This window comes from Podarcis cretensis, assembly GCF_951804945.1.
Source record: "Podarcis cretensis genome assembly, chromosome: Z".
NCBI lineage: Eukaryota > Metazoa > Chordata > Lepidosauria > Squamata > Lacertidae > Podarcis > Podarcis cretensis.
The window spans coordinates 43,287,023-43,314,837 of record NC_137184.1 but is presented as its reverse complement, the minus strand read 5'-3'; the positions used below and the strand labels follow the sequence as shown (position 1 = coordinate 43,314,837).

Below are 27,815 nucleotides of genomic sequence, written 5' to 3'. Positions count from 1 at the left end.
AGACCTTAAAGACTTGTGGCATAATTTCATTCAATAACAAATCATGATCTTTCAAATATCAAAACTGGTTAAAATAGCCACCTCTCTGGAAGTCATTACCAAGTGTGTAAGTCATAATAGAAATCCCCATAGCTACAACACTGAACCATTTTCTTAAAGAGCCTGCAAGCTGACAAGTGTGCAGTGACCTCAAAATACAGAAATGTATGTAACTTCAGTTGAGCCATAGGACAATTGATTCTTTTCTAAAAGCTAGAAAGGGTGGCTGGAGACCTCTCAGGAGCTAAGGTTAAATGAATCTACTTTAACCTTACTGTGAGTTTTATTTATCAGTTTTATCATAACCCTGTATTAGGTTAGATGATTTGTTTCTTCTCCATCCATGTCTCTGCAGTTTGTATGAATTAGGATGCCCTTAGTTTGCTTAGTAATATTAAGGTCCTGCACCCCGGTTTAAAGTAAGCAAGATTTGCACTGTTCTCTGGAAAGTTAAGATCTGCACTAAAGGTTTCTACCATTGGGAATGTCCCATTTCTGGCTAAAAGTCAATCAGGCTTTGCTGGTTAAACCCAGAGCTGATTTGATGCATCAATTTAATTTGATTAAAATATTACCAACGTTGAAGTGAGAGGCCACTAGGGCAGCAGATTAAACATTTAAAAAAAAAAAAAAACTTTCAGAAACTACAGGTGGTGAGCATTATCAGACCTACCTCCCTAACACCTGCAGGTAGTGTTCACCATCCTGACACATGAGGTAATGAATTCTGGGTATCTGCTGTGACATGTTATTTATTTAAAGACAAAATTATGTGGGATGGGGAGAGTCTGCTTGTTTTACTTAGGTGAGAATCTATGCAAATTCAATCTAGCTACTTGAGTAAAGTTCAATCAGCTAAGGTTTCTTCAATCAGGTGGCAGCATGATTTTTATTATTCACCTTTGTTGCCTATCTTATTCCATTGTGCTCAGACCACTGTACTTAGATGCACCCCGATACATTCTCAAAACCCCCGTTAAGCGCAATGCCTGAGAGAGGAAGATTGGGCCAAGGCCACCCACTGTGAACTTGGTTATCTTCCCCAGCTAAGTCTAAACTAAGGACGTGGAGCCTGGGGCCCTCCAGGTGTTGCTGGGCTCCAGTTGTTGCATTGCAGATGGTTGGACTAGATGACCCTTGTGGTCCCTTCCAACTCTACGATTTTAAGTTCCCACCAGCCCCAAGCCACCATGGCAAATGGTCATGAATGATGGGAGTTCAAGAGCAACTGGAGGGCCACAGGTTCCTCAAACCTGGTCTTAACTCATAACTGCCACACTAACTCACCTTCATCCAATGACCCTTTCATGGTCTGAAATGAAGTTTATGGAGTTGAGAGGTTTGCTGGACTGAGCTGGCAAGTGCCTGGAGTGAGCACACGAAGCAAGTGGAGTTAACACTTTATCAGCAAAAACAGGATCTGCATAGGAGTGCCAGGCCTAATGAGCACAGCAAGTCCTTTTTGGTATGGCTTGCCCCCCATGGAGCAGTTGCAGAGACTGAAGGTCCCCACCTTCCCACAGCTGCCTAACTCCCCACCTCTCCAGGATTTCCCCCAAGGAATCCAAGACTGAAACTGTGTGATGCTAACCTTATCCACACTCTACATGCCTCTCTTGGTTCTATGGTACAAGGAGGGAGGGGAGCTTGTTGCAGCAGGAAGGGGAAACACCTGTGACTCTTCACCAGCCAGACTCATCTCTGCTTTTTGGCCTCCCTCCTCTCCTACTTTAACTTCCGTTTCTAATTCTGGACTTCTCCCTGCCATAGACTCTCCCAGCTCACTAAACCCTGTTACCTCTTCAGCTTCTGACATCTCCTCTTCCCAGTCTACTCCCTCTTCTCCCTCTGACCACTCCATCATCCCACCACCAATCCCTGAGCTCTCAGCCTTCTTCCCCTGGGGGTTTCCCAGCTAGTTCCTCCCACCAATCCTCTGCACCCAACCAGTCCCTGATATCAAGTGTGATTCTACAAAGTGTTTTTTTAACATGTGGAATTGATCTGGGGTTCCCATGCAAAATGATTGTGTTGCCCCATGCAAAAGCAATCCAAGTAAGACAAGACTTTTGAGTCTTCTTCCCACAATAAGCAGGTGAAGTCTTGCTGGAGTTCACATTATTTGTTTTTCATTGCAGAAATAATACTGATGATGATCTCTGTGACCCAGATTTTAGCAAAATGCTTGTGTGTATTGTATCATGCTGTTGGCCCAAGTGAGTATTATAAAGAATAGTTCTTAAACATAAGGTAGCTTGCAATGTTTGACAATAGAGAAATTGCTTGGGGAAACTTATAAGGCCACCAGCTTTTAAAATTCAGGGTGTTGTGTGTGTGTGGGGGGGGGGGTTAACAGAATGGCTAGGCACTAGTTTACCATATCCAATCTGTACTCTGGTTGTGTGTATCTGTTGATCTAAATGGCATGTGGGCAAACTGGTAGCCTGGATTAGTTCTTATCCCCCAATCAATTTCTTCCTCTCCCTCTCCCTACTACTCCCATCACTGCTTTGAAAAGTGCCATCACTCAGTGGTGAAGTATACATGCTTTGAATGCAGTAGGTATCAATTCAATCCATAGCCCAGGGAACGTATTGCCTTTGTGCTTAAATAGGACCACTAGGCTTAAAAGGTTGGCCTACTGGGTCATTTTCAGCTAACAATCCCCAACTTTCCTAAGCTGAGAAATGATTTGAGAGCCCTAGCACTTGTCTGAAGTTGTAGACAGCTGCTGCAAGTCCTGAGCTAGCTCAAAAGTAGCCAGCATGTTTCATTCTGGCAGTTGTTGGATTTTAGCTTCCATTAGTCCAATGCAATTTTGCAAATAGTCAGGATTATTTGCTGTCATCCAGCTCACAAATGCACCCAGGCACCAGTTTAGTGAGATTTGAGATGTTTTGAGATGTTACATAGAAATGGAACTGAGTGACATCTTGCCAGAAAGCTTCTAATGACCTCCACCGCAGCTTTATGTAGATATTAAATAGTGTTGGAAACAAAATTGTGGTACCCAACAACTCCTAGGGGTCCAAGGCACCATCAGTCAATACTTTTCAATGGAACAGACCCTGTAAGTAGTAGTGAAGCCACCACAAAACAAACTCACTGAGAGCAGACATACACTGTGGTCTATGGTATCTCAACCCACTGAATCATCTAGGGGAGTCAACAGGTTGATGGTGCTTCTGTCTTTCACCCGAATGTCACCCATCAGAGTGATCAAGGCTGATTCTATGCCCAAACTGGCCCTGAACCTGAACTGGAGTATATCAAGATAACCAGTTTCAACCAAGAGCGGAAGCACCACCGCCTGGGTCCAGGCTCCAGGGTGGTTTTTTCCCCAGGGCTGGCTACATCACTGAAGACACACCACTTTGCCCTCAACAGCCAGCAAGAGCAGCACTCAAGTCCATATGAAGCAGATAATTTTGTCCTTGCAGATTTTCTTTTACAGCCTAGGACCCTTGTACCTACAGGACTGCCTCTCCCAGTATGCCCCATGGAGGACCTTAAGGTCCATAAATAGCAACACCCTAGAGGTCCTGGGCCCTAAGGAAGTTAGATTAGCTGCAACCAGATCCAGGGCCTTTTCAACACTGGCTCTGGCCTGGTGGAATGCTCTGTCTCATGAGACCAGGGCCCTGCAGGATCTGATTTCTTTCCACAGAGCCTGTAAGACAGAGTTGTTCCACCTGGCCTTTGGCTTGGAATCAATTTGATTTCCTCCCCCTCTTTCTTTTTCCTTTCTCCTCCTGTGATGAGGTTGCATTTTAATTGTTTTAATGTTGTATTTTAATCTTGTTTTTAAGTTGTATTCATTCAACTCGTTTTTATTATTGGTTGTTAGCCACCCCGAGCCTGGTCTTGGCTGGGGAGGGTGGGGTATAAATAAATTGTTGTTGTTGTTGTTGTTGTTGTTGTTGTTTTCCATGGTAGGCATCTGATGGTTCCAAGACTGGGTTAATGAGGGTAAATGATTGCCACTTCCATTGCATAATAGCTTTTCTAAGTGGTACATGGGTTGCCAAGTAGGCTGTTTTCTCCATGTTAACCACCACACAGGCACGATTATGTGCTCTTCCATGTGTACAGTCTCCTTCAGAGCAAAACTTATACGCCTTGTACTGCAATTGTCTCCAGCTGCCTGGAACTCCTCAGTAAATCGGGTGGTTGCCTAACTTCTGCAGCACCAGAGAGGACATTTGGGTGCAGTTGTGTCTATGGCCCGCCATGCCTCAACATTCCACAGGGAGACTAGGACCTTGGCAGAATTGCCTTCCGGAAAATCTCTTGCAGCATTCAGGAATCCATCAGCTTCCACACATCTCTAGGAGTGCACCAGATGGTCTCTGATCTTCATGGGATAGCAGCAATTACCCTCCCAAAACCAGTGCTACCTTTGTGGAGCACTGAGTATCTGGGAAGCCATAGGTGGGTCAGGTTGATTGTTCCCAGCTAACCTATTCAGGACTTGGCAATACAGTGGTACCTTGGTTGTCAAACTGCTTGGCTCCCGAACAAATCGGCTCCCGAATGCCACAAACGCAGAAGTAGTGTTCTGGTTTGCAGACGTTTCTTGGAAGCTGAACATTTGATGTAGCTTCCGCTTGAGTGCAGGAAGCTCCTGCAGCCAATCGGAAGCCACACCTTGGTTTTCAAACAGTTCTGGGAGTCGAACCCGGACTCCCGGAACGGATTAAGTTTGACAACCAAGGTACCACTGTATGTGCCAGATTGGCTCCTTCATATACTTACAAAGCATGGGTGAGTGAGATTTTATTTTGAACTGACCTGATATTCTCCAACCACCACTAAGACAGAGGGCATAGTACTCAGTCCATCAGTTATCTGAAGAAGAGGGGATCAGAGGCTGAGAGGGGGAAAGTGTTTTGATTGGGGCGGGGGGGGGGAGTTTAAGTGGGAAAACTGTATTATGGTACTTAAATGAGTTTCCCCCTTGAGTTGCCGTGCAGGAGTTTGACTTGTTGTGTGCTTTTCAGGTTCTGCATTTCCGACCATGGATGATTTAAATGAAACTGAAGTTGCTCCCCCTGAGCCAAGGACGAAAGTACAGATCGTATCTGAACAGCTGGTGACCTTTTTCAACCCAGTGAGTAAGTGCTTTTGTAGCATCATTTTTCATTGCCCCCTCTTCAAGTCCTTGAGAGGATTAGAAATGTTTGTTACTGTGGTCCTTCAGTGAAAGGTCTCTTTGTTGAGCTATATTGAGGGGTGTTGTTCTATGCAGAGTGCCACGTTTCATGTTTGGAAAAGGAAATAAAAAGGGGTTGTCCAAAGGAATCAACCCTCCATTTCCTCTCATGTTGCAGCTGCACATGGATCACCCATACTGGTTTGTAAGCATCTTAGAATAATAGAATTGTAGAGTTGGAAGGGACCATGAGGGTCGTCTTATTTGAGAAGCCCTCAAAGCCCTCCTGATGCACAGGACTAGTTTGAGCAGTTCTTTGGATGGGTTGAGATGCTCCCAATGCAGAATTAATGGTAGGTATCAAATGTTTGCATAGTGCTGTATCTAGTAACCCAACAATGCATTGACAGAAAAGAAAAAAGTCAAGGCAGCAGTAGCTGCTGTTGTTATTTGTTACCCACCCTTCGCCCTAAGATCCCAGAGAATGTTACAACAGTTGAAAACACAATATAAAAACAGTTTGTTTTCAACTTGCAAAGAGAGAAGAGGGGACCATTTTAAAAATAGACATCTCAAGTGTCAAATGTCAGGGTAAAAAAGGGGCATCCTCAGCATTCACTAAAAGATTCAAAGTGAAGAATCCAGACACACTTTTGGCGGGAGGGGATTCCACAACTTAAGGGCTGCCACAGAGAATAAGCTTTCCTAGGCTGCCGCCACCTGAGGGTAGTGGAACAACCAAAAGGACTTAGAGATACATTGTGGATATTCACGGGCATGTACATAGTTATCCAGTGGTGGTCCTGCTCAGAGTATACCCATTGAAATTAAAGGATTTAGTCTCTTTATGTTTGATGGTTTTACACTGAGTAGGACTTGTATACAATCCATAAATCCAGTGCTGGGCAGGCCAATAAAGCAGGGTTTTCCTTTCTCTCCCATTCTTGGCTCTGGAGCCAAGTGAGGATTCCCAGGTAAGATCCTCCCTCTATTGTGTGGGCAGGTAATCCCTCCCCTACCTGGCCTGGTCTCCTTGGCAACGCTTCTCCCAGGTGGGATTGGACAACTGACTGAGGTAGGCAGAGACCTCCAGGTATCCCACCTGAGGGAAGGCAAAGCCAAGCCTATGCTGATGGAGCCGCTCCAGATCCAGGGGCTGCGCGCGTCCACGCAAAGGGTGCCCCCCGTTTTAAGCGAGGAGCGGTCATTCTTGCCATACTCCAAGAGCATAGGGGTTGGGCCAAACAGGCCAGTGGAGCAAAAGGCAAGCCTTGCTCCTCCTCCTGCTGAGCTGTGGTGCATGAATCCCCAGCATGCTACACATGTGCTTGCAGGTGTCCACAGCAGACTTCCCTGGTGCCCACAGGGCCCCATCCCCCCTCTAAAATGAATCTTGCAACAATCCTTCTTTAGCCAATGGAATGCTTTTCACCTGCCCTCAGTTCAATTGTGGCAAGGAGGCAATTTCAAGTGAGTAACGGCTGGGGGTTGGGTAGGAGAGCAGCTGCATGTGCGTCGTGCCCATGACCATTTCTCTTTGCTTACAAATGTGCCCACAGACTCCCGAAAGGTCAGCAACACTTGCTACAGTGGCTGGATGCTGAAGAAGTTGAAGGAGAAGAAGGGCGACCCTGCTTTCGGTTCCCTCTTTTTCTCCCACTAGTGGATTTCAGAATCAGTTTGCTGTGCGTTGTAGGGGCTGCTTTTTACAAACGAAGCAATTGCAAAACCCCATTAAGTATCTTTGCAAGCCGCTTAGAGACTATTGTAGTTAAGTGGTATATAAATTGTTTAAATAAATGAAAGAAGGGCCTTGCACAGATCTTGCTGCATGGCTCTTTTGCTTTTTGGCGGTAGTGTTGCTGTTTCCACCAAAAGGAGAAGCAGACTTCAAAGTGGCACTTGGAAATAATCAGCTCATTAGTGTGTGGAGATTGCCCAGTTTGTTCCAACCTTCAAAGGAAAAAGGCCCTCCTGAATCTTATTCAGATACTCCAAAGCAAAGGGCTCAATCAAAAACATACTTTCAAAACCACCACGTTGATGCTTGACCCCTCTGTGAGTCTTTCTGTGCTTTTTTTCTGCTACTGTTCTCCCTTGCATGGAGTTGATGCATAAGTGAGAAGGAACTCTCAGCAAATTTCCAATAAAACATAATATCAGCAATTTGCATATCCTCCCCCCCCACCCCGGAAAAAGGAAACATGTCTCATAGAAAGAGGACACTGAGCTAATTTGTATGCATAGATCAGGGCTGAGAAACCTCTGGCCCTCTGGACGTTGCTAAACTACATATCCCATTAGTCCCAGCCAGCATAGTCAAGGCTGCTCAGAGTTGTAGTCCAGCAACATCTGGGGTGTGTGTGTGTGTGAAAGGTTCTTCACTCCTGATATAGATACAAACATGGATTCAGAGCCATCTTTCCCATAGGGCTTAGTGGTGCGTCACACCAGGCCACTGGCCTCTCAGGGGGACCCCAGCAAGTGGAGGAGCTGTGTGGCTTTGCTGGTGACCTCCCCTTTCCCTGCACACCTGCCATCTGCGCCCCACCAACCATAAGGCTGGCGGATGTGCAGCTTCTCCCCCAAGTCTCATCGGGAGGAGAACGATCCCCGCAGAGGCTTAGGATGGAAGCTGTGCCCCACCAATCATATGGCTGGTGGGCACACAGCTAGCCTCCCAAGCCTCTGTGGGGATCATTCTCCTCCCGAGGAGGCTTGGGAGGGGCGCAACTTCACTCCCAAGCCTCTGCGGGGATCGCTCTTCTGCAGCAGCATGGGGGAGAGTTGAGCTCCCCCCCCCCAGATGGCTGACAGTGAGCAGCTATGGCCACCCCAACACTATCCATGGTAATTTGGGGGCGCTGGGCAGATATTTGCACCACGGTGTCACATCTGCTAAAGACGGCCCTGCATGGATTCAAGCTATAGTAATTCTAATGTTGGACCCACTGAAATGAATGGACATGACTAATTTAGGTCCACTCATTTCAGTAGGTCTGCTCTGTATAGAATGCTCTTGGATACCCTGTAGTTGGGGAAGATGGTGACCAGGTGAACTTCATGCCTGCTCAGTCACCTGCCCAGCTGTTGTCACTCACTGTTGACGGGAGACTCTAAGAACCCTCTTGCTCTCTCTTATTAGGGTCTTTTCTCTTTAAACCAGACTTGGACTGAAGAGACTTAAAGGACTGTTCTCTTTAAAGTGGAACACATGGCCACCCTAAATGGAAGCAGCGGTCTGGAATAACTTTGCCTCGTGCCTCAGTGTGTACATGTTTAAACTGGGCTTGGAACTGAAATCTTGCATTTCTGCTTCATTTCTCAAAGCGTGTCGACCCAAAACAAATCAGGCAGTGGTGCCTTGCCAAGCTGGAGAAAAGAGCAACAAGTCATTGTGTCTGGAACACAAGTGCTGCTTCTCGTCTAAAAAGCATGTTCAGTTGGACTGCTACACTCCACTCAAAGACCGTAAGTGGCATTCTGCCTCCAGGGCTCTTTCACTTGTTCTGCAAAGCTGGACACACATAGTTTCTTATGCCTACACTGCCACCTTCTGCCAAGACCTTGTTGCTGCTTTTCCCAGGTGGCACAGCAGAGTAGTATAGATACAGGGTCAGGTTTGTAAGCAGTAGTGGCTGCTGGTGACCCTTGGGATTAGTTGGGGCAGAAGCCAGCAGTAGGTGAAGTCGGAGCCAATGACAGGCAGAGCCAGCTCGCTCTGATTCCCCCACCCCACCTTCCTCCATTCAAGGGATAACACTGAAAATCGTGGGGAGGAAGATGACAATGCATTGCCAGCCCCTGGATTGGTTGTAATCAAGGAGACAGGCAGGTGAGGGATGGCTGAGAACAGCTCAGCTTCATGGGGCGGTTCCCCACTTGCCCTACTTAATGGACTAGCCCCCACTGCTTGCAGGTCTGGGTTGAGGACTTACATAATGCACCAGGAAGCTCTCAAATGAGCATGAGGGGTCATAGCTCGGAACACAGGATTTTCACACTGTAGGTCCCAGGTTATATCTCTCTCCTTGTCAGCTAAGTAAAAATCTCAGCCCATCTGGGAAATATTTCTGTCTGATAAGTCATACTAGTCAGAGCAAACAGTGTTGGACTAGACCAGGTTGTGCTGTACCACTTCAGTTGTTGCTGGGCTATAATTCCTTCATTCCATCTTCCCTAACGACAACTAGAAGGCGACAGGTCCTGCACCCTTTGACTTCACAGAGTAGTGATCTGTTTCATTTTACATCAGTGCACACAGATATTGTGGCTCCCATTGTGTCTTGGAGTGCATCTTAAAATGGTTCTTCAAAATTCAATGTGCTTCTCCTGTAGAGTTTATTTTCCATCCAGTTTGTCTGTTTGTAGAGCGGTTTTGGTACTTGAGTGCTTCAGGGTGTGCAGCATATGTCAATAAACAACACGTGCTTATAGTCCACAAAGCACACGCTGTGTGCATTCTAACAATCTGTTGACAAAACACAAACCCTTCACAGGCCTCTTAGACTCCAGCATCTCACAAATTATTGGGTTACCTCCTGCAATGGGTAATTGGCAATTTTATTGCCCTGTTCAATCGTCTGATTCTTCACTTCACTGAACATGTTTGCTATTTTCCCCTGCCAGTTTTGAGAACAGTGGGAGGCAAGGCCTGTTGCTTTCATGTGGTCCTCCTGGAGGCTTCTGGATGGCCTGTTGGAAGGATGGCTGCCAGGCTAGGTGGACCTTAGGGCTGATCCAGCAGGATTTCCACCACAGTTATATTTACAACAAATGTAGATCGGGAGCCAACAAAAACCCCTCTGCAGCTAGTTTCACATGTTTGGAGTCTTTGAGTTTGTTTGTTTTCTCAGACAGGCAGCCTCTCTTCTTCTGATGCCACATGACAAACTGCTTTTGTAACTTAAAAGGGAGGAATTTTTATTTTACTTATTTGCAATGTTTATATGCCAGCAACATTATAGGGGAAAAATATTATGGCGGTGAACTGCATAAAATCAACAATACAGCCATTCCTGTACCATAGCTGTCAACTTTCAGATTTGAAAATAAGGGATCAGAAGCCTCGAAAATAAGAGATCAGCAGCCTCACCTGTCCCGGGGACAGTCTATGGGATATCTAACAATCCGTGATAGCAGTGGGAAGCAGTGGGAAGCAGCGCTGGAATAAGGGAATTTCCCACAAAAAAGGGGAAGGATGACAGCTCTGTCCTGTACAGGGATAGCCTTACCATCGTAAGTCCAGGCATTGGTAACCTCAAGGCTGGATTACTGCAGTGCACACTATGTGGGGCTGCCTTTGGGCATGATTAGGGAGCTACAGTCGGTGCAGAATGTGACAGCCAGACTGCTGATGGAAGAATGTGGCCAACATGTGAGCCCATTGTTAAAGCATCTGCACTGGCTGTCCATCTGCTTCCAAAATAGATTCAAGTATATACAGTTTTACTGTATATACTCAAGGATAAGCTGACTTTTTCAGCACATTTTTTATGCTGAAAAAGCCCCCCTCGCCTTATACTCAAGCGAGGGTCCTTTCAGGCTGCTCCTTCCTCCTCCTCCGCCTTTGGCGCTGTTGGCGGTGGCGGAGAAGGAACAAGCAGCCCGAAAGCAGCCCTTTTGGGCTGCTTGTTCTTCCTTTGCCGCTGCTGCCACCACCAGGTTTGTGGTGTGGTGAACTTATTGACTCAAGTTTTCCCAGGTTTTTTTTGGTAAAATTGGGTGCCTCGGCTTATATTCGGGTTGGCTTATACTCGAGTATACATGGTAATTCACAAAGCACTGAAAATTTTAGGGACCTTAGGGAACACCTGAACCTTTCTATCCCAGGACAATCACTGAGATTATCTGCAGGCATGTTGGTGGTGCTTCTCCAAGTTGGCAAGGCTTTTTTGTCAACAACAAGACCTAAGCCCTGAGTGTCATTGGTCCAGCATTATGGAATAGTCTGCCAACAGAGATTCAGCAGGTACCTTCGGTTTCCAGTTTTAAATGCCTGCTGAAAACTTTCCTATTCCAATAGGCTTATGCGGGCAATTAAGGCTGCATCTCTCCATAATAGCTAGCTGATTTCTGATTTCAGAATTTTAATGTGGTTTTTATTGTACGGTTTTACTTATAACTGTTGCAAACTACTCTGATACTTTGTATGAAATAAAATTGCATTCATAAAGCAAGTCCCAAACTCGTTGCAAATCAGTAGAGCAGATTAATGCATCAACATAGCTTGATCGCCCAAGGGAAGCCTGAGTAAACAGGTGCATGTTAAGCAGGTGTCTAAACAGTGGGTGCTTATTGGAATTGCATTCCAAAGAGAAGGCTCTTGCTTTATTCTATTTAATTTATTTTTACTCAGACAAATTATATACCACTTAAGCACAATTGTCTCTAAGTAGCATACGTCAAACTCAACAGTGCAATAAATATACAAAACCAGTTTAAAACTATAAAATCAGATCTGACTGTTAACAGGCCTGCTGGAATAAAAAGTGATCATAAGATGAACCTCAGGAGCATATGGCAATGCTAACAGCATTGAAATATCTCAGCAGAGGTGCAGAATGTAAAGCATTCCCAGAGATACCCTGGTCTTCAAGTTGTTCCACAGAAAGACCTTAAACTTGGCCCGGTATCATATTTGCAGCCTCTGCAACTCCTTCAGCACAGATATTTTGCCCTGTGAAAGAGGTACCTCCTTCAACAACCTGGCAGCAGCCTTCTCCAGCTCAACTTTAATGAATGCCCCACAAATAATGCAATGCTGTGATACATTCTGGAGGTTACAGATGCCTGGACTTCTGCAGTTAAACAAGCCCAATCCAGAGCTGCCAGGAAGGGCTACAGCTCAGTGTAGGACATCTGCTTTGCATGCAGGATGTCCCTGGTTTGATATCCATGTAAGGCTGGGAAAGATTCCCTGGAGTGCCTCTGCCAGTCAGTGCAGACAATACTGAGCTAGATGGACCAGTTCAGTACAAAGGCAGCTTCCTATATTCCTTAACAGCCATAGGCAGTCAGAGCCACTGTAGTCACTTGTGTGTCCAATGACAAAGATTCAGCCAGGAGTGCACCCCAGAATGTTCAAATTCATATTGTGATAAGGCAACCTTCCCCAACTGGGTGGTCTCAAAATGTTGCTAGGCTCTAACCCTAACCCTAACCCTAACCCTAACCCTAACCCTAACCCTTAACCCTTAACCCTTAACCCTTAACCCTTAACCCTTAACCCTTAACCCTTAACCCTTAACCCTTAACCTAAACCCTGACCCTGACCCTAACCCTAAACCCTAACCCTAAACCCTAAACCCTAAACCCTAAACCCTAACCCTAAACCCTAAACCCTAAACCCTAGCCCTAACCCCTAACCCTAAACCCGGACCCTAACCCTTAACCCTAACCCTAAACACTAAACCCTAAACCTAACCCTAAACCATGACGCTAACCCTAACCCTAAACCCTAACCCTAAACCCGGACCCTAACCCTAAACCCTAACCCTAAACCCTAAACCCTAAACCCTGACCCCTGACCCCTGACCCCTGACCCCTGACCCTAACCCTAAACCCTAACCCTAACCCTAGTACCCTAACATACCTCACAGGGTAGTTATGAGGGCCAACTGGGTGTTTATGCCACCTTGCAGGGCTGCCAACTTGAATAAAATATTGTGGGGGCCCAGGTAAGCACCACCCTGCATAATCGATCACATGACACGGTGCAAACGCACCATTTGAATGGCCATGCCCATCAACTTTGCAGGAGACCAGCCCAGGGGCAGAGCTTCATGCTCCAGCACCAGGGGGTGGAGAGCAGGCAGGGGCGGGGCTGGCATGCATCACGGGGTGGGGCACGTCACCTCCAGGGGCGGTCTGCCCATCCTGGGGACATGGCGCACCATCCACAGAGGCATGGCATGTGTCCTGGGGGCCTGGCACACTGCCCGAAGGGGCGTGGTGCGCATCCTGGGGGTGTGGCACACCGTCTGCAGGGGCAGGGCACCCAGTGCAGGGGGGCGGGCAGCTGCGATGGCTCCCTACTGCGATCACGCTGCCGGGTGCAGTGCACTCCCCCCGCACTCCTCTTCCTCCGCCAGTGGACCAGCCCCTGAAATATTTTATTGCAGGGGCTGGAGCACCCACGGCCCCTAGGAGTTTGCTCCTATGCCACCTTGACCGCCTCTGAAAAAATGTAATAATGAAAAATACTGGCGTAAAAGGACATATTAATAAAAAAAGACCTACCCACATGATGCTGACACGATACCCTGCATGAATGCTGTGCAATAGAATGTACTTTCACCCAATTATTTGTTTGCTTGTGTTGCAACACAAAAAAATCTCTAATAAAACTAATTTTTTAAAGGGATATTAACTGTAAAGTAATTGTTCATTCCCATCCTATAGGGAATACTCCCCCCAAAACACTTCCCTATCTAACACTCAATTTAAAATGAATGCCTTATCACAGCTTCCCCTGGCCTGCTGCCCTCCAATAGCTCTAACTCCCATCAGTTTTGACCCCAGGCCAGGCATTTGGGGGCTGATAGGAATAAGAGCACTTTAGCTGTTACACCACAATGGTTCTCCTATGTTTCTGTGATAGCACAGGAGTGTTGGTTTACATCAGAGCAGTTTGAACTCAGAGTTGCATCCCAAAAATAAACTTTTCCCACTAAACATGTAACTGCAGTACAAAACTTAACATCCTCTATACAGGGGCAGCGGAATGAAGTGGTAGAAGTCCAGAGGCAGGAGTGTGGACATTACCATGTCAGACTGCCTGTGAAGGAACATATATTTGTTTTAAATCTAACCCACATTAAAAACAAAACAAAACAGAGAGGTAGAGATTCTATCTTACTCCTGTGCTAGCTTTCTAGCTGCAGAGACTTGACTGCAACAAGAAAGGAGTTGGGAAAGATCATGGCACCCAAAACATCACCATTCTGTAGTGATTTAAAAAAAGGGGTATGTGTGTCCCAGGACACTTGCAGGATATGCTTCATAACTTGGGTAGAAGGTGAACAAAGTGTGTAGTAGTCGCAGTATGTAGGAGGAGGAGATGCAAGACGTTACCATGGAGTGGTTTATGTGCAAGAGGGGTTGCACAAAAGGAGGGGAAAGGAGGCATGGGAGTGAAGGCATGTACAAAGGGGTATAAAGCAGAGCAACAGAGTAGAAAAGGGAAGTGGCTTCAGAAATCAGGTTGAGCTTAAGTAGTTGCATGGGGTGGGAAGTGGAAGCTCCAGGGGGTTAATGTGGGGGAAATGGCAGGGGTGGTGGTGGAGCAAACAGGAGCACAGCTCCTAGTGTACTATAGACATCCACGTGCTTTGGAGATTATTTATTGCAGATGTGGCCATGAAGCAAAGCTGACTCATTACTAGGTTGTAGGACAGTTACAAGCCAAGCTGATGTTGATTGAACTGTAACAGGCCCTCAACAGATCCTGCGGATGCTTGGTGCCGGGATAGGAGGAGTGATCCTTCTTGCGTGTCTTCCATGTTGCTGTTTTATTCTGGAGAGGAGGTAAGAGATACTTCTGTGTAAAAGCACAGCTGCATTATGGGGCACTTCAGCACTCTCACAGTAAAATGCAGTGGAGTGGAGGGAGCAGAGGCGCCGACTCCTAGGGGCCAAACCCTTTTGGATCCCCTCAACATTTGCTTGTGAGGGACACCCCCCCATGTTAAAAAAAAAAGGTCATGCCAGTTTGGAGGAGCCAGGAACACAATGGCAATGTGGCCTTAGTGGCTGGGTCATCCTCCTTCTTCTCCTGGTGGCAGTAGCAGCAGCAGCAGCAGCCACCAACCATTGAAGCCACCACATTCCTGGCTCCTCCAAGCTGGCGTGATGTCCTGACATAATGTCATCACATGTGGGATGTTGGGCCCCCCACCACACTTGCAAGTTGGTGTCTCTAAGATGGAGGGACTCTAACTCAGCGGCAGAGCACATCCAAAAGTCCAGTCTCTGACATCTCCTTTAAAAGGACCAGGAAGCAGGAGATGAGAGGACACATTTCCACCCCATATCTAGAAGATCCACCTTGATCACTGTGACCTCCTGATGGAGCATTTCTGGAGGTTCCCCATGCCCCTGAGATTAGATTGGCCTTCACTTTAGTGTGGCAGGCCCTGCCCTGTGGAATTTCCTCACAGAGCTACAATTCCTAGCAACCTGAACGAAATACAATTTCCAGAATTTTTTTTTTTGGGGGGGGGAGTGGGCAACCATTTGCTTTATATGATTGCTGAATGTGCTTTAAACATATGGTATGGGTGTGGCCACTGTCCAGGGCAGACAATCCCGAACTAGACAGGCCGACAGTCTGATCTGGGGTAACGTAGCTTCCCTATGTTCCCACACAAACTTTTAGCACAAAGTTGCTCAGCTATCAAATTATTTACCATGAAAAAATAAATCGCCCTGCCTGTGCATATGGAACCACACACACTCAGGCATTATTCCTCTCCCCTCGCCAGATGGTTATTTGTTGAAATTTTCCACACATGGACCTCCCGCATAGAATCTTTGCATTTACAATTTCCTCTGCTCTCAGCACCCAATGCTGAAACTGCAGATAGCCAAGCAGAGCCACTGGCACATCTCCAAACAAGAGACTAGAATTAGCAAAGAATGGTCTGCTAAGATAAGCCCTGGGAAATGAATGTGTGAGAGATGGGATTCATATCAATGCTGAAGTGATTTGCCCAGGAAGGGCTGTGTGGAGTGGATGGACTGTTGCTATTGCTAGGAATATTATTGGATGTTGCTTAAAAAGGCCTTTTTAAAAAAGAAGAAGAAAGCAAGCAAAAAAGGCCATAATTAACTAGATGTTGAACCATTTTAATTTCTAGCACACCCTCATTGACATGTTTGAATACATCAAAAGAAGCAAAACTGTAAGGAAGAATTATCTTTTCTAGTTTCAAGATGGCACCTCTTTTGGCATAGGGTTCCAGTGAGTTCTTTCAACACATCTGCAAGAGTGTAACATATACTGGGAAATTACCAAAGCTGTATGTGGGTCTTTCATCTGCAGGTGCATTGCACAAGTAAAGAATTTCTCACCTGTTGCTGCTGCATTTGGCTTTTGAAAGCTAAATTGGACATGACGGATTGGCGTGCCTTCCTTGTTCGTATATGAAGGACAGGATTTAGGGGGATAGGGCATACTGCAGCGTTCAGGGACTTGTAGCCTTCCAGAGGCTGTTGGACTGCAGCATCCCTGACCATTGGCCATGCTAACTGGGGCTGATGGGGAGTGTTGATGTACAACATCTGGAAGTCCACATGCTACCCACTCCTGGTTTACTGGAACTGAGCTGGGGGTGGAGAAAAATGGACAGAGCAAATAGACTAGGGTGGAAGGAAGCAGCAAAACCCCTCTCTCACACCTTCCTATAACTGTTGCAATCATCTGAATTTCTCTTGCTTTGAGTGAGATTAAAAAGGTAAAGGGACCCCTGACCATTAGGTCCAGTCGTGGCTGACTCTGGGGTTGTGGCACTCATCTCACTTTACTGGCCTAGGGAGCTGGCGTACAGCTTCCGGGTCATGTGGCCAGCATGACTAAGCTGCTTCTGGCGAACCAGAGCAGCACACGGAAACACCGTTTACCTTCCCGCCAGAGAGGTACCTATTTATCTACTTGCACTTTGACGTGCTTTCGAACTGCTAGGTGGGCAGGAGCTGGGACCGAGCAAAGGGAGCTCACCCCGTTGCGGGGATTCGAGCCACCGACCTTCTGATCGGCAAGTCCTAGGCTCAGTGGTTTAACCCACAGCACCGCCCGCGTCCCTTTTGAGTGAGATTACTGGTTCTTAAATTCAGTGCTTCTACTCTGACCTACAGTAGCTCAGGTCTCAGGCAGGGATCCTTCCCTTCACTTGCTATCATGAATGCATAACGTCCCAGGTTTGATCCCTGATATCACCCTGTTAAAAGATCAGATAGGAAGGGGAGGGAAAGATGCCTGCCTGAGCCCTGTCCAGTTATCGCCAGTCAGTGCTGAAACTGGAAAATAGTCTTACCTGGTATCAGACCAGGGGCAGATCTATACTCATGGTTTTTAATGTTAAGGAAGAGTTAAGGAATGGTTTTGATAACATAAATGGACACATGACTTCCTACTTTTTACGTTAATAATGCGTTATTACCTTGTCTTTTTATAGCTTAATTTTTAATTATGCTGCTACACTGGTGAAACACTGCTCACATGTCCCCCCAGAGGGAGTAGCAGAGCAACCAGTGACCAGCAGCATGGAAAGAAAGAGCATTTTGGAAAATGGTGTGGCTGGGTATTACTTACATTTGACTGGGCGGGAGGGGGGCATGATAAAAATGTTAAATAGAGAGTGACATTTTAGAATGACATATCTAATATCGTTCTGATATGGGGAAATAACATTGAACAGGTCAGTATAGCTGCAGCCCTGGTTTACTACCCTTCCCACTATTAAGTGTATCCGGAATCTGCCAGGAAATGCACAATATTCTCATTGAAGTTTTTTTTTGGTGGCATTTCAGCCCATGTTTTAATGCATTACGAAGAGGCCCCAAAGGAGATGATTTTGAAGAAGACAGTGATGATGAGAGTGATGAAAGCAGTGATAGCCATTCTTCATCATCCGTCCAAGATGATGTTGAGAAACAAATGAGCAAGAAGGAAAAGGGCAAATAAACCACTCACCACTATTTGACCAACTTTTGTACAGTATGTGTGTTTTGTATTCATATCCTCAACCTTTCCATTTTTTCAGTGCTCATGGCAGCTTATATAAAATCACAACACACACACACACACACATATAACGCAAAGAATTAAAAAAGATTATAACACAATCCAGCACCAAAAGTAAAGAAAAAAGCAAAACAATAATTAGGCAGGCTCCCTCAAGGAGGACAAGTGCAAGAGAAAATATAAGTTTGAGTCTTGAAAACTAAAAGGAAACAGGAGTAAAGTTAACCAAATTCTGGGGGCCAGAGTGGGTCATGGTCGAAAAGGCCCTGCTCATGTAACTTAATGTTACCAGACGTCCCTGTTTCCCAGGGACAGTTCCTGGATTTACAAATCAGTCCCTGGACAAAATCCATTGAAGTTGAAAAGTGTCCCCGGATTCATGGAAAAAAATCTGGTAACCTTAATGTAACTACCAGCCTCCCACCTATAGGAGAGGATATATGGAGCCAAGCCTGTAATGATGGACTCAGTGAATGGGCAAGTTCATATGAGAGAAGACAGTCCTTTGGATAAACTGGTCCCACACCATTTTAGGGCAGCTCCCTCTAAACAGTCCTCCCCTAAAACAGCTCCCATCAGCCCCAGCCAAGGGCCACAGTCAAATTACCCAAATGCTGGTTGTCAAGCCGTGTATTAGTTGAGCAAAGCAGGGGCCAGGGGAGCATGGACTCTGCATGCCGAAGGGTCCCAAGTTCAAGCCAGTTCAAAAGATCTCAGTGGAGATGGGAAAAGATGATTACTAAAGATTCCAGAGAGATTACTGCCAGTCAGAGAAGGCAGTATTGGATTGGATGGGAGGCATAGTCTGACTTAGTTGAAGGCAGCTTCCTATGATCAACAGCAGACATTGAGGTGTCCCAGGAGCAAGAACGTAAGAAGAGCCTTAGTGGATGAGGCCTCCAGCATCTTGTTCCCACACTGGTCACCTAGGTGCATGTGTTTCTGATGGTGTTTTGTACTTTAATCAGAGATGAGGACCTTTTACAAGAATGCCTTAGACAGTCTTTTAAACAAGCAGCCACAAGATGGTGGTATAAGCAAACAATTTTCCATTGCTTTTCCTTTTCCTCTGGAAGTTGCTATGCATGTGACGATCCCATTTAAAATGAAGAAGCTTCTTAGAAACATGAACTGGTTTTTGTTTCATTCTTTTAAAATTAGCATGGTTTATCACTTCCTAAGAAGGCAGATACTAGGGTGCAAAGCCACTCAAACCACTCAGTAATAAAGGCTCTGTATAAGATGAGGGTATGGTGGCAATGCTTACTCAGTTTTGCAAGGGCACATGTTTCTGGACTCAAACTCCCATCAATCCCAGCCAGGGTGGCCGAGGGTCCAGCATTTTTGGAGCCGTAGTCGAACAACACCTGGGAGCAGAGCCGGATTTAGGTTTGATGAGGCCCTAAGCTACTGAAGGTAATGGGGCCCTTTATATGTCCAGCTGTCCTTTGTCAACAACAAATTGTCGCAGCTTTTTGTGTTGAATGTATGCTATATGGTAATTTATGGACCTAATACGTATTGAAAGCCATTTGCACATAACAAATAGGAGCCTACATAACACAAAACACTGTTGCTGTATGTAGGTTTTTTTATTAGTTTTTTTTTACTTATATTTTGGAAATGTACATCCACTTTCCCCCCCTTTAAATTTTTTTGAGGACCCCAAGAGAGTGGGCCCCAAAGCTATAGCTTGTTTAGCTTATACATAAATCTGGCACTGCCTGGGAGGCTCCATGTTCATTGCCTCTACTATATAGCATTATTCCTTGGATAGCTCAGATGGCTAGAGCATGGTGATGATTATGCCAAGGTTCCAGGTTTGATCCTTGTATGCGACAGCTGCATATTCCTGCACTGCAGGGGGTTGGAATAGATGACCCTCAGGGGTCCCTTTGAACTCTACAATTCTAAGAAACTATGGAAGTATGGGCCTGGATTTGTGGCTTAGGTAGGGCATATTTTATTGGTTGGTTTTATTGGAGAATTTCTATACTGCCTGTCTGCTAAAGTGGTCCCTAGGCTGCATTATAATATGTGCACTACTAAGTGAAGATGATGTAAAGTCCCTAAAAATAAGGGGGCATTATCCCACCAATGTTGAGCATAATGGAGTCCAGTTTAACACAGCAGAAAAGTTAAAACATGTCCTTAAAGCTACCCTGCTGAATTCCAAGAGGCATTTCTTGAATCCCTGGAGAGTGCTCAGTCAATGCTGGTTATGTAGTTAACCAGCTAACCGAGTGTGAGCTTCATCTTTCTGACCTCTTTACAGTGCCATAGTGAGAACATACCACTCAACTGTCCCGAACTGAGCGGGACATCATGGATTCACAGAAACCGCAAATGCTTCTGTTTGAATTCCGGAGTGTCCTGTTTCTGCCGCCTTGCCTCTGCCTCCGCCATGGCCTCCACCACTGCTGCCACGGCCTCTGCGGCAGCACACCCAGAAGTGGGTGCAGCACACCCAGAAGCACACTTCCAGAAGCGGACACACCACTGCACCTAGGGAGAAAAGGCCATGAGAAGGCCATGGGCAAGGCCTAGCCACAGCGGCAGAGGAGGAGAGACAAGGGAGCTGCAGCATGAAGATCGGGTGGGTGGAGACAAGAAATAGTGTGATTATGAATGGAGTGGGATGGTGGGAGAAAGAGTGAGGAGTTCAGGGGTGAGGTGTGTTTGTGTGCAGGGTGTGTTTGTCCTGCTTTCCCATCTAGAAAGGTTGATAGATGGTTGATAGATGAGAATGGTTGGTGTGATTTAAAACTATATGAGGTTTCAGGTTTGAGAACAAAGGAACACAGGAAGTTGCCTTATACTGTGTTAGGGCATCAGACCATCTAATTCAGTACTGCCTACGCTGACTGGCAGTGGCTCTCCAGGGTTTTGGGCAGGCTTTGCTCCCAGCTCTACTTGGAGATGCAAGGAAGTAAGCTTGGGAACCTCCACATGCAAGGCAGATGGTCTGCCACTGAGCTATGGCATTTCCCCAAGACATATACTCAATGGTGAAGGGCAAGGCCATGATGTCCTGGTGGAATGGAACATTTCCTGGAATGCTCTTATCTTTTGGGAACCCACTTCATTTCAAGACCCCTCCCTATGAGGTCAGAGAAGGTCCTTGTTTTCTCAACCAAGCTCCCAAATTAAAACAGTCAAGGAATAAGGGAAAGGTTTTGAATTTTTTAAAACAGTATTTCATGATATGTAAATATCAACAGCAAATGCAGAGAACCATAAAAGACTATGGCAGTAGAGGGTGGTCCAGTAGGGCAAATGGGACGCTGCTCCTCATCCAGTTCAGGTGCTGGCACCAGCTACCTGCTCTCCCCTCTTTAATTGTAGTGTCTTCCGTAGAACTCAACAGGGAGGGTAATGGGGCAAAATCAGAATTGGTTAGATCTGCCTATCATTGTTTCTGGCTCTCCCAACTGTTGCCTCTTCTGCCTTCCACCCTAGTAGGCACCAGCTATCACTGTACTAGGGGTTATAAACAATGTTAGTAATACCTAGATTGGGCCCATTGGAATCAATGGACATCACCAACTTAGATCAGTTTCAGTGCAACTACTCTGAGTTGAAAGTAGTCGCATATAACCATTTATGGTTTGCACATACATAAGAAAGAGTCTAAATAGATCAATTGGTAGATAGGGTTGGAGCCATACATTCTCTTCTTCTTGAAGTTTTCCATGATAGTTCCTGAGATCAATGAGCAGGCTTTTGGTTTGTTGTTGTCTTCTGTGTTATTGTGATTGCAGCTGTATTTAGCAAGACAGCTCTCTGCTATTTAAATATGTTTCTCAAGTTCATAAATTTGAGGCCTACAACCACAATGAATACTGCTAATTTTAGCATGTAAGACCCACAATTACTAGTACAGCAGCATCTTCAAGAATAACTCTTTGACTTAATAACTGTGTAGTATTCTTGTCTTATGTCTGGTTTCTTGTATCTGTGTCTCTCTCTCTCCATAGGAGAGCTTTCAGCAAGCTGCGTTTTAGGTCAAGAGTTCATTTTGTAATGAACTGAGGAAATGTTATACATGCATTTCACTTTTTTTTGTATGCAATTGGGGGGGGGGGAAATACACAGGAAACTGCCTTATATTAGGGCATAGTATTTGACCACCTCACACAGTACAGTGGTGCCCCGCAAGACGAACGCCTCGCAAGACGGAAAACCCGCTAGACGAAAGGGTTTTCCGTTTTGGAGGCGCTTCGCAAAACGAATTTCCCTATGGGCTTGCTTCGCAAGACGAAAATGTCTTGCGAGTTCCTGCGGGGTTTTTTTCCCTCCCCCCTTTTCCTAAGCCCTAAGCCGCTTATCAGCTGATCCGCTGATAAGCCGCTTATCAGCTGATCCGCTAAAAGCCGCTAAACCGCTAATAGCGCTAATCTGCTAAACTGTCAATGGGCTTGCTTCACAAGACGAAAAAACCGCTATACGAAGAGCCTCACGGAATGGATTAATTTCGTCTTGCGAGGCACCACTGTAGTTCCTACTCTGACAGACAGCAGCTCTTTCTAGCAAAAGTCCCCTCACCATCATCTGCTACCTGTTCCCTTTTTTTTGTTTCAGTTGAGGAGGCATTTGCTGTGAAGCAAAAATCAATCCCCATTAAACCTGTCTAGTTTACAGCGGCAGGAGGGTTAGATGCTGTAACATTTGGGACTTTTTAGTTTGGAGGGGGGAAGGTGAGTAAGAAGTGGCAGAAGTTTATAACGTTAGGGAGAAAGTGGGTGGCTAAAAGTTTGTCTCCCTCTTTCATAACACTAGAACCCACAGACAATCCAATGAAGCTGAATGTTGGAAGATTCAGGGTGGATTAAAGGACAGAGAATGGATTAAAGGACGCACCGCAGAGTTAAACTATGAATCTCACTCTCAAAGGAAGCAGTGATGGCCACCAACTTGGATGGCTTGAAAAGAGCTCTGGCTACAATGGCTATGTTCTGCCTTCCACAGCCAGGGGCAGTAATACAGTGGTGCCCCTCGCAAGACGGAAAACTCGCTAGACGAAAGAGTTTTCCGTTTTGGAGGTGCTTTGCAAAACGAATTTCCCTATGGGCTTGCTTCGCAAGACGAAAATGTCTTGCGAGTTCCTGCTGGTGGAAACCACAGGAGGGGACAGTGCTCTTGCACTCAGGCCCTGCTGGAAGGCTTTCCACAGGCACCTGGGTAGCCACGTTGAGCACACGATGCAGAACTAAGTTCATAAAGTGCAGAAATATTTTGTTTGAGGTGTGCAGGTGCAGGTGTGCTGTGCGAAACACAAGAATGCCCCACATCCATGTTCTTGTTGTGCTGTCCATTGCTGGCTCAAGCAATCTCTTTGCTTATGCAGGGACTGGGGAACCATAGCTCACTGGCAGAGTGAAGGGGTTGTTGCATCCAATGTTCGCCGTAGTCAAGAGTTGACCCATTGAAATTGATGGACATAACTAACCTGGGCACCTTGTCTTCAATAGGTTTGCCTGCAGAAGATCCCGGGTTCAATCCCCAGCCATTGCCAGTCAGTGTGGACAATATTGAACTTGATGGACCAGTGGTCTGATTCTGTATAAGGCAGCCCCCTATCTTCTAATGGAAATAAAACAAAGAAAACAAAAGGGCATCCCACTTTCTTATTGCTCACTAACGGGGGGGGGGGGGCTTGCTTACTAATAGAGATGGAAGAATATATCATTTTCAGTTGGGGAAAACGCAGCCAGTTGCTGTTGTTGCCTCCGTTTCTCATTTTTCCAATCTAAAGTTTAGTTCTCCACATTTCTGCAGTAATTAGCAAATTTTCTTTTTTTAAAAATCATCACGACATTTTGTAAGCATTTGAGTGGGAATTCCTCCTAATAAAAACATTTTTGTATGCAGTTTTGAATAATGTATATATTTTTGCTAGTAACTTTCCCTGATATAATGGCATTTTTGTATGCCATTTTCACTAATATGTTTATTTTTATGCACACTTTCCCCTAATATACACATTTTAGTTGGTTGAACCACTGCATTACAAAATTCAAATAAGTGCGATTTTTGACAGATGGCTATGGTTTGGTTTTCAAATTGTTTAAGAAGGTGCAAATTTAATTAAATTTGGCTTTAAATGTGAACTGGGTCCAAATTCTCCATTGCTCTTATTCACTATGACTTGGTAAGAGGGCTTTATCAAACCTTTAACTTATTCCACCCCAGCTGGAGAGCTGAAAGTTCGTAAGGATGGCACTGTGACCTGTTGAAGAATCTGAAAAGGGAGAATTCTTAAGCTGTTTCGTAACTGCAGTATGAAAGTTAATTGAGCATTTTGAACTAGCTTGGTGCTTTCATGAAATTGAGGAAGTAGGAATGATTCCAACTAATGTTTTACAATCTAAAGCAAACATGATAAATGAAGGATGGGGCCTACTACCCAATTAGTAGCAGCTAAAAAAGAGCTATGTAAGTCATAAGTCATAGGTGGATATAGTGTTTGCCTGTCATCTGGCTGTTCGCCTTTCACAACTTCATTCAGAGGAATTGTATCACAATTAGTCAGTGAGGTCTCTTTTTGCAGAATGATCACTATGTCCTTGTTTTTAAATACCTGCAGCAGCATTCTTTCTTATCATAGCAATAACCTACTGTAAAATGCAAGCTATGAAATATGTTGTACTCATTGCTATTTTTCTAGGAAAAGACATGACAGAATGCACAATGAATGCCTCCCTTGTTCTCTTGTAATGGCAATGGCGCCCACCTTAGAGGTGCCGGAATTCAGTTCCATTGAGTTCTAGCTGGAAAAAAGTCCTGGTTGTAGTGATATGTATTTGTGGTTGGGAGGGGGAACAGCCACAGGGCAGACACAGCTTTGGCACAAAAGACAATCTAAATTGTTCATTTAAAACACACCAATATAACCAAGTTATCCCCTTCAAAAAACAAAAACCCTCTTTAAAATATAAAATAAAACCAGTGATTTCAATATCGTTGTACTTATTAAATCATAAGTGGCTTGCCTGGGTAGGCTTGCTGAGACAAAGAAAAGGTGCGTGCCTAATATAAATAGGGAGCTCCAAAGAGTGCGTGCTGCCCAGGGCCGGCCCAACCAGGAGGCGAGGTGTGGCAATCGCCTCAGGTGGCAGGATATGCAGGGGCAGCAGATCCAGCCTCCAAAAAATGCTTTACCCACTACTGCCACAGCCACAGCTGCAACATGGTCCTTGGAGGCTGGTTTCTACAGTGGCTTCTTGGCAAACAGGAGGCGCTGCTGATCTCCTTCCACCCTTGTTCCCACTGCAGATCTTTACTCACCCCTTTCCTGGCAGGGGGTACACTTTCTTGTTCACTTCAGGTGCCAAAACGTGTGGGGTTGGCCCTGGTGCTGCCACACCAAGGGATTGATTTCTTGCAAGTGCGGAATGAACTTCCATTCATTTGCAAGGTGCCAGAAGGTGTGAACTGTTGGAAATCTGCCACTGTCGTCGTGCTGGAGGGCAAGCAGCCAAAGTCTGGGGAAAGCCCTTAAACAACTACAGATGATCCTCTTCCAATTTTATTGGCTGACAATCCCACAGAGATAGTGCATGAGAGAGAAGCAGCTGAGCTGGAGAAAGGGGAGGGTGCAGCTGAGGCGACAAGGATTCCAGTTACCTCCTGGGAGTTGGGAGGTGGGGGGGGGGGGCTTCGCAGTGGCTGTGGAGACACAGTGGTGTGATCCTTGCATCCAACAGGCTAGAGGCCAAGGAGGATTGCCCTCTACTCTATTGGCTACCCAGAGAGACTAAGGACAAGTATGGATGGCATAGCTTCAGTGGTGACTGCGTCCCAGTATCTGTTGCCTAAGGTCACTTTACCTAATGGTAGGGCCAGCCCTGGGAAGAGAAGAGGAAGCTTCATAAGAGCTTAATGAAATTTGCAGGTCATTGCTCAGGAATTCTAAAACAACCGCTAAAGCCAGCACAGTTTTAAAATTGGGTTAAAATCACAGTTCTGTGATTCCAAGTCTAAAAGATTCTGTTTGCCATCTTGATTCAAAATGGCCTCCAATTGTGTCCAAACATAGACCAAAAACTGCTTCTTTATTTCATGAACCCTCAAGCAAATATGGCTACCTCTCTAAAAGGAACATGGGCAGATCCACACCATATATTTATAGCACATTCAGCACACATTAGTTCTGTGAAGGGGAAACTACAGTTCCCAAGTTTCTTTTGGGGGAAGTCATTTGCTTTAAATATGCATGGGATGTCTTTTAAATGCATGGTGTAGATCTGCCCTAAATGTGAAGAGGTTTATTAACCCCCCTGACACTTATAAATTCAACATTTGTGTAGTTCACTGTAGATTAATCATTTTACACACACACACACACACACACACACACACACACACACTCTTAAGCAAAAGAATAAGGACCAAACGGAAAAGTATCAAAGAAGTAATGACATTTAAAGCAAGCACTTTTCTCTCCAACTGAAGCAAAATAAAATCCTAGCCCAGGAGGCGAGTTTCTGAAATGGCAGCTTTCTCTATGCAAGTCGAGTGTCATCCAGATTCGATCCTGCTGCAGCGTTCATTCTTTGCCAACAACTGCTAGCGTCCAATTGCCCACCTTCCCCGCTGTTGAGCTACATCAAGATTAGATGCAGGGAGATGAGCAGGCTTACAGCTTCATCTGTTGGCACCGCAGGAATGTAGAAGGAAAACAGCATGGCAAGCGGGTTGGGGAGAGGAAAGAACTTTGGAAGAACTCATAATCTGTGGATTGTTGTTTTTCAAGGCCTTACCTTGAAATAGCTAGCATATGGAGCAAAGAAAATGAGAGGGAGACGAGGAAAAGGATTTTCCCACTGAGAACAGGGAGAAGATGAAGGAAAAACCTCCCTCCAGACAAAAACACCATCAAAGGAATTTATGTCCTCTCATTTTTCTGCCGCCCAAACATGAGAGGATGAAACAAAACCATTTCACAACTCTTATTACAGATCCCATCAGCGGTGGCTGGTCCAGTCGGGAAAATGGGGCACTGCCCCACAAAACACTGCCAGCCTCCCCCACTTGCTTGGCTTCTTATTTACAACTGGCTCAGGAGGCCACACTGCCTGTCAGCTTCCTCTTCCTTAGGCCACATTCACACCATACATTTAAAGCACTACAATGCCACTTTGGATTCCCCCAAGGAATTATGGGAGTTGTTGTTTGTTAAGGGTGCTGAGAGTTGTTAGGAGTCCCCTATTCCCCTCCAAGAGCTACAATTTCCAGAGGTCCCTGGGAAGAGAGATATTCAGGGCTATTTTTCAGGAGGAACTCACAGGAACTCAGTTCCAGCACCTCTCAGGTGGGCTCCCTTGCTTATTTAAAGAGAGCAAGGGAGGTGTTCATGGTAAGTTCTGGCACCTCTTTTTCTTGAGAAATAGCACGAGAGACATTGGTTGTTAAATTGCTCTGTAAATTGCAGCTCTGTGAGGGGAATAACAACTCCAGGTCCTCTTAACAAACTACAGCTCCCACAATTCTTTGGGGGAAGCTATGGCTATTTAAAGTGGCATCATTAAAGTGTTTTAAATTTATGGTGTGAATGTGACCTTAGTCTTGCCCTTGCAGAACTCAGCAGGGAAGAGAATTAGTTGGCTCTGGTTCCACATACTCTTGGGCTGTCTGCTGTCTGCCCCACCAGTCCCAATAGGCTCCAGCCAGCAGAGGATCCTACACATTCTTCTGTAGCCAGAATGACATCACCATATGCAAGAGAGGGGTATCAGCTGGGGTGGGGGACCCTGAGTTTTGCAGATTTATGTATTTTTTAATAGGAGCCACAGAACCTGGGGACGTTGTGATGGGGAACAAAATACACTATCTTCTAAGAATACACATCCAGTGTTTTGTTGTGGCATTCTCATTAAC

At 45.6% G+C, this 27,815-nt stretch overlaps 1 protein-coding gene across 1 annotated transcript; it reads left to right on the top strand.

Moving 5' to 3' along the window:
- The first annotated feature begins 174 nt into the window (after window positions 1-174).
- FMR1NB (FMR1 neighbor) lies at window positions 175-17,895 on the top strand. Its single transcript, XM_079962951.1, has 7 exons — window positions 175-204; window positions 681-729; window positions 2,178-2,255; window positions 5,040-5,153; window positions 8,522-8,662; window positions 14,626-14,719; window positions 17,723-17,895. Exons 3-7 carry the CDS (start codon window positions 2,189-2,191, stop codon window positions 17,874-17,876), a joined length of 570 nt encoding a protein of 189 aa, XP_079819077.1. The 5' UTR covers window positions 175-204; window positions 681-729; window positions 2,178-2,188; the 3' UTR covers window positions 17,877-17,895.
- The last annotated feature ends 9,920 nt before the right edge of the window (window positions 17,896-27,815 follow it).

Bases quoted from the DNA above. Each gene is read 5' to 3' on its own strand.
- FMR1NB (XM_079962951.1), top strand. From the start codon at position 2,189: ATGATGATCTCTGTGACCCAGATTTTAGCAAAATGCTTGTGTGTATTG. The intron at 8,663-14,625 runs GTAAGTGGCATT...GAACTGTAACAG, and splicing joins CTACACTCCACTCAAAGACC to GCCCTCAACAGATCCTGCGG. The intron at 14,720-17,722 runs GTAAGAGATACT...GTGGCATTTCAG, and splicing joins TGTTTTATTCTGGAGAGGAG to CCCATGTTTTAATGCATTAC.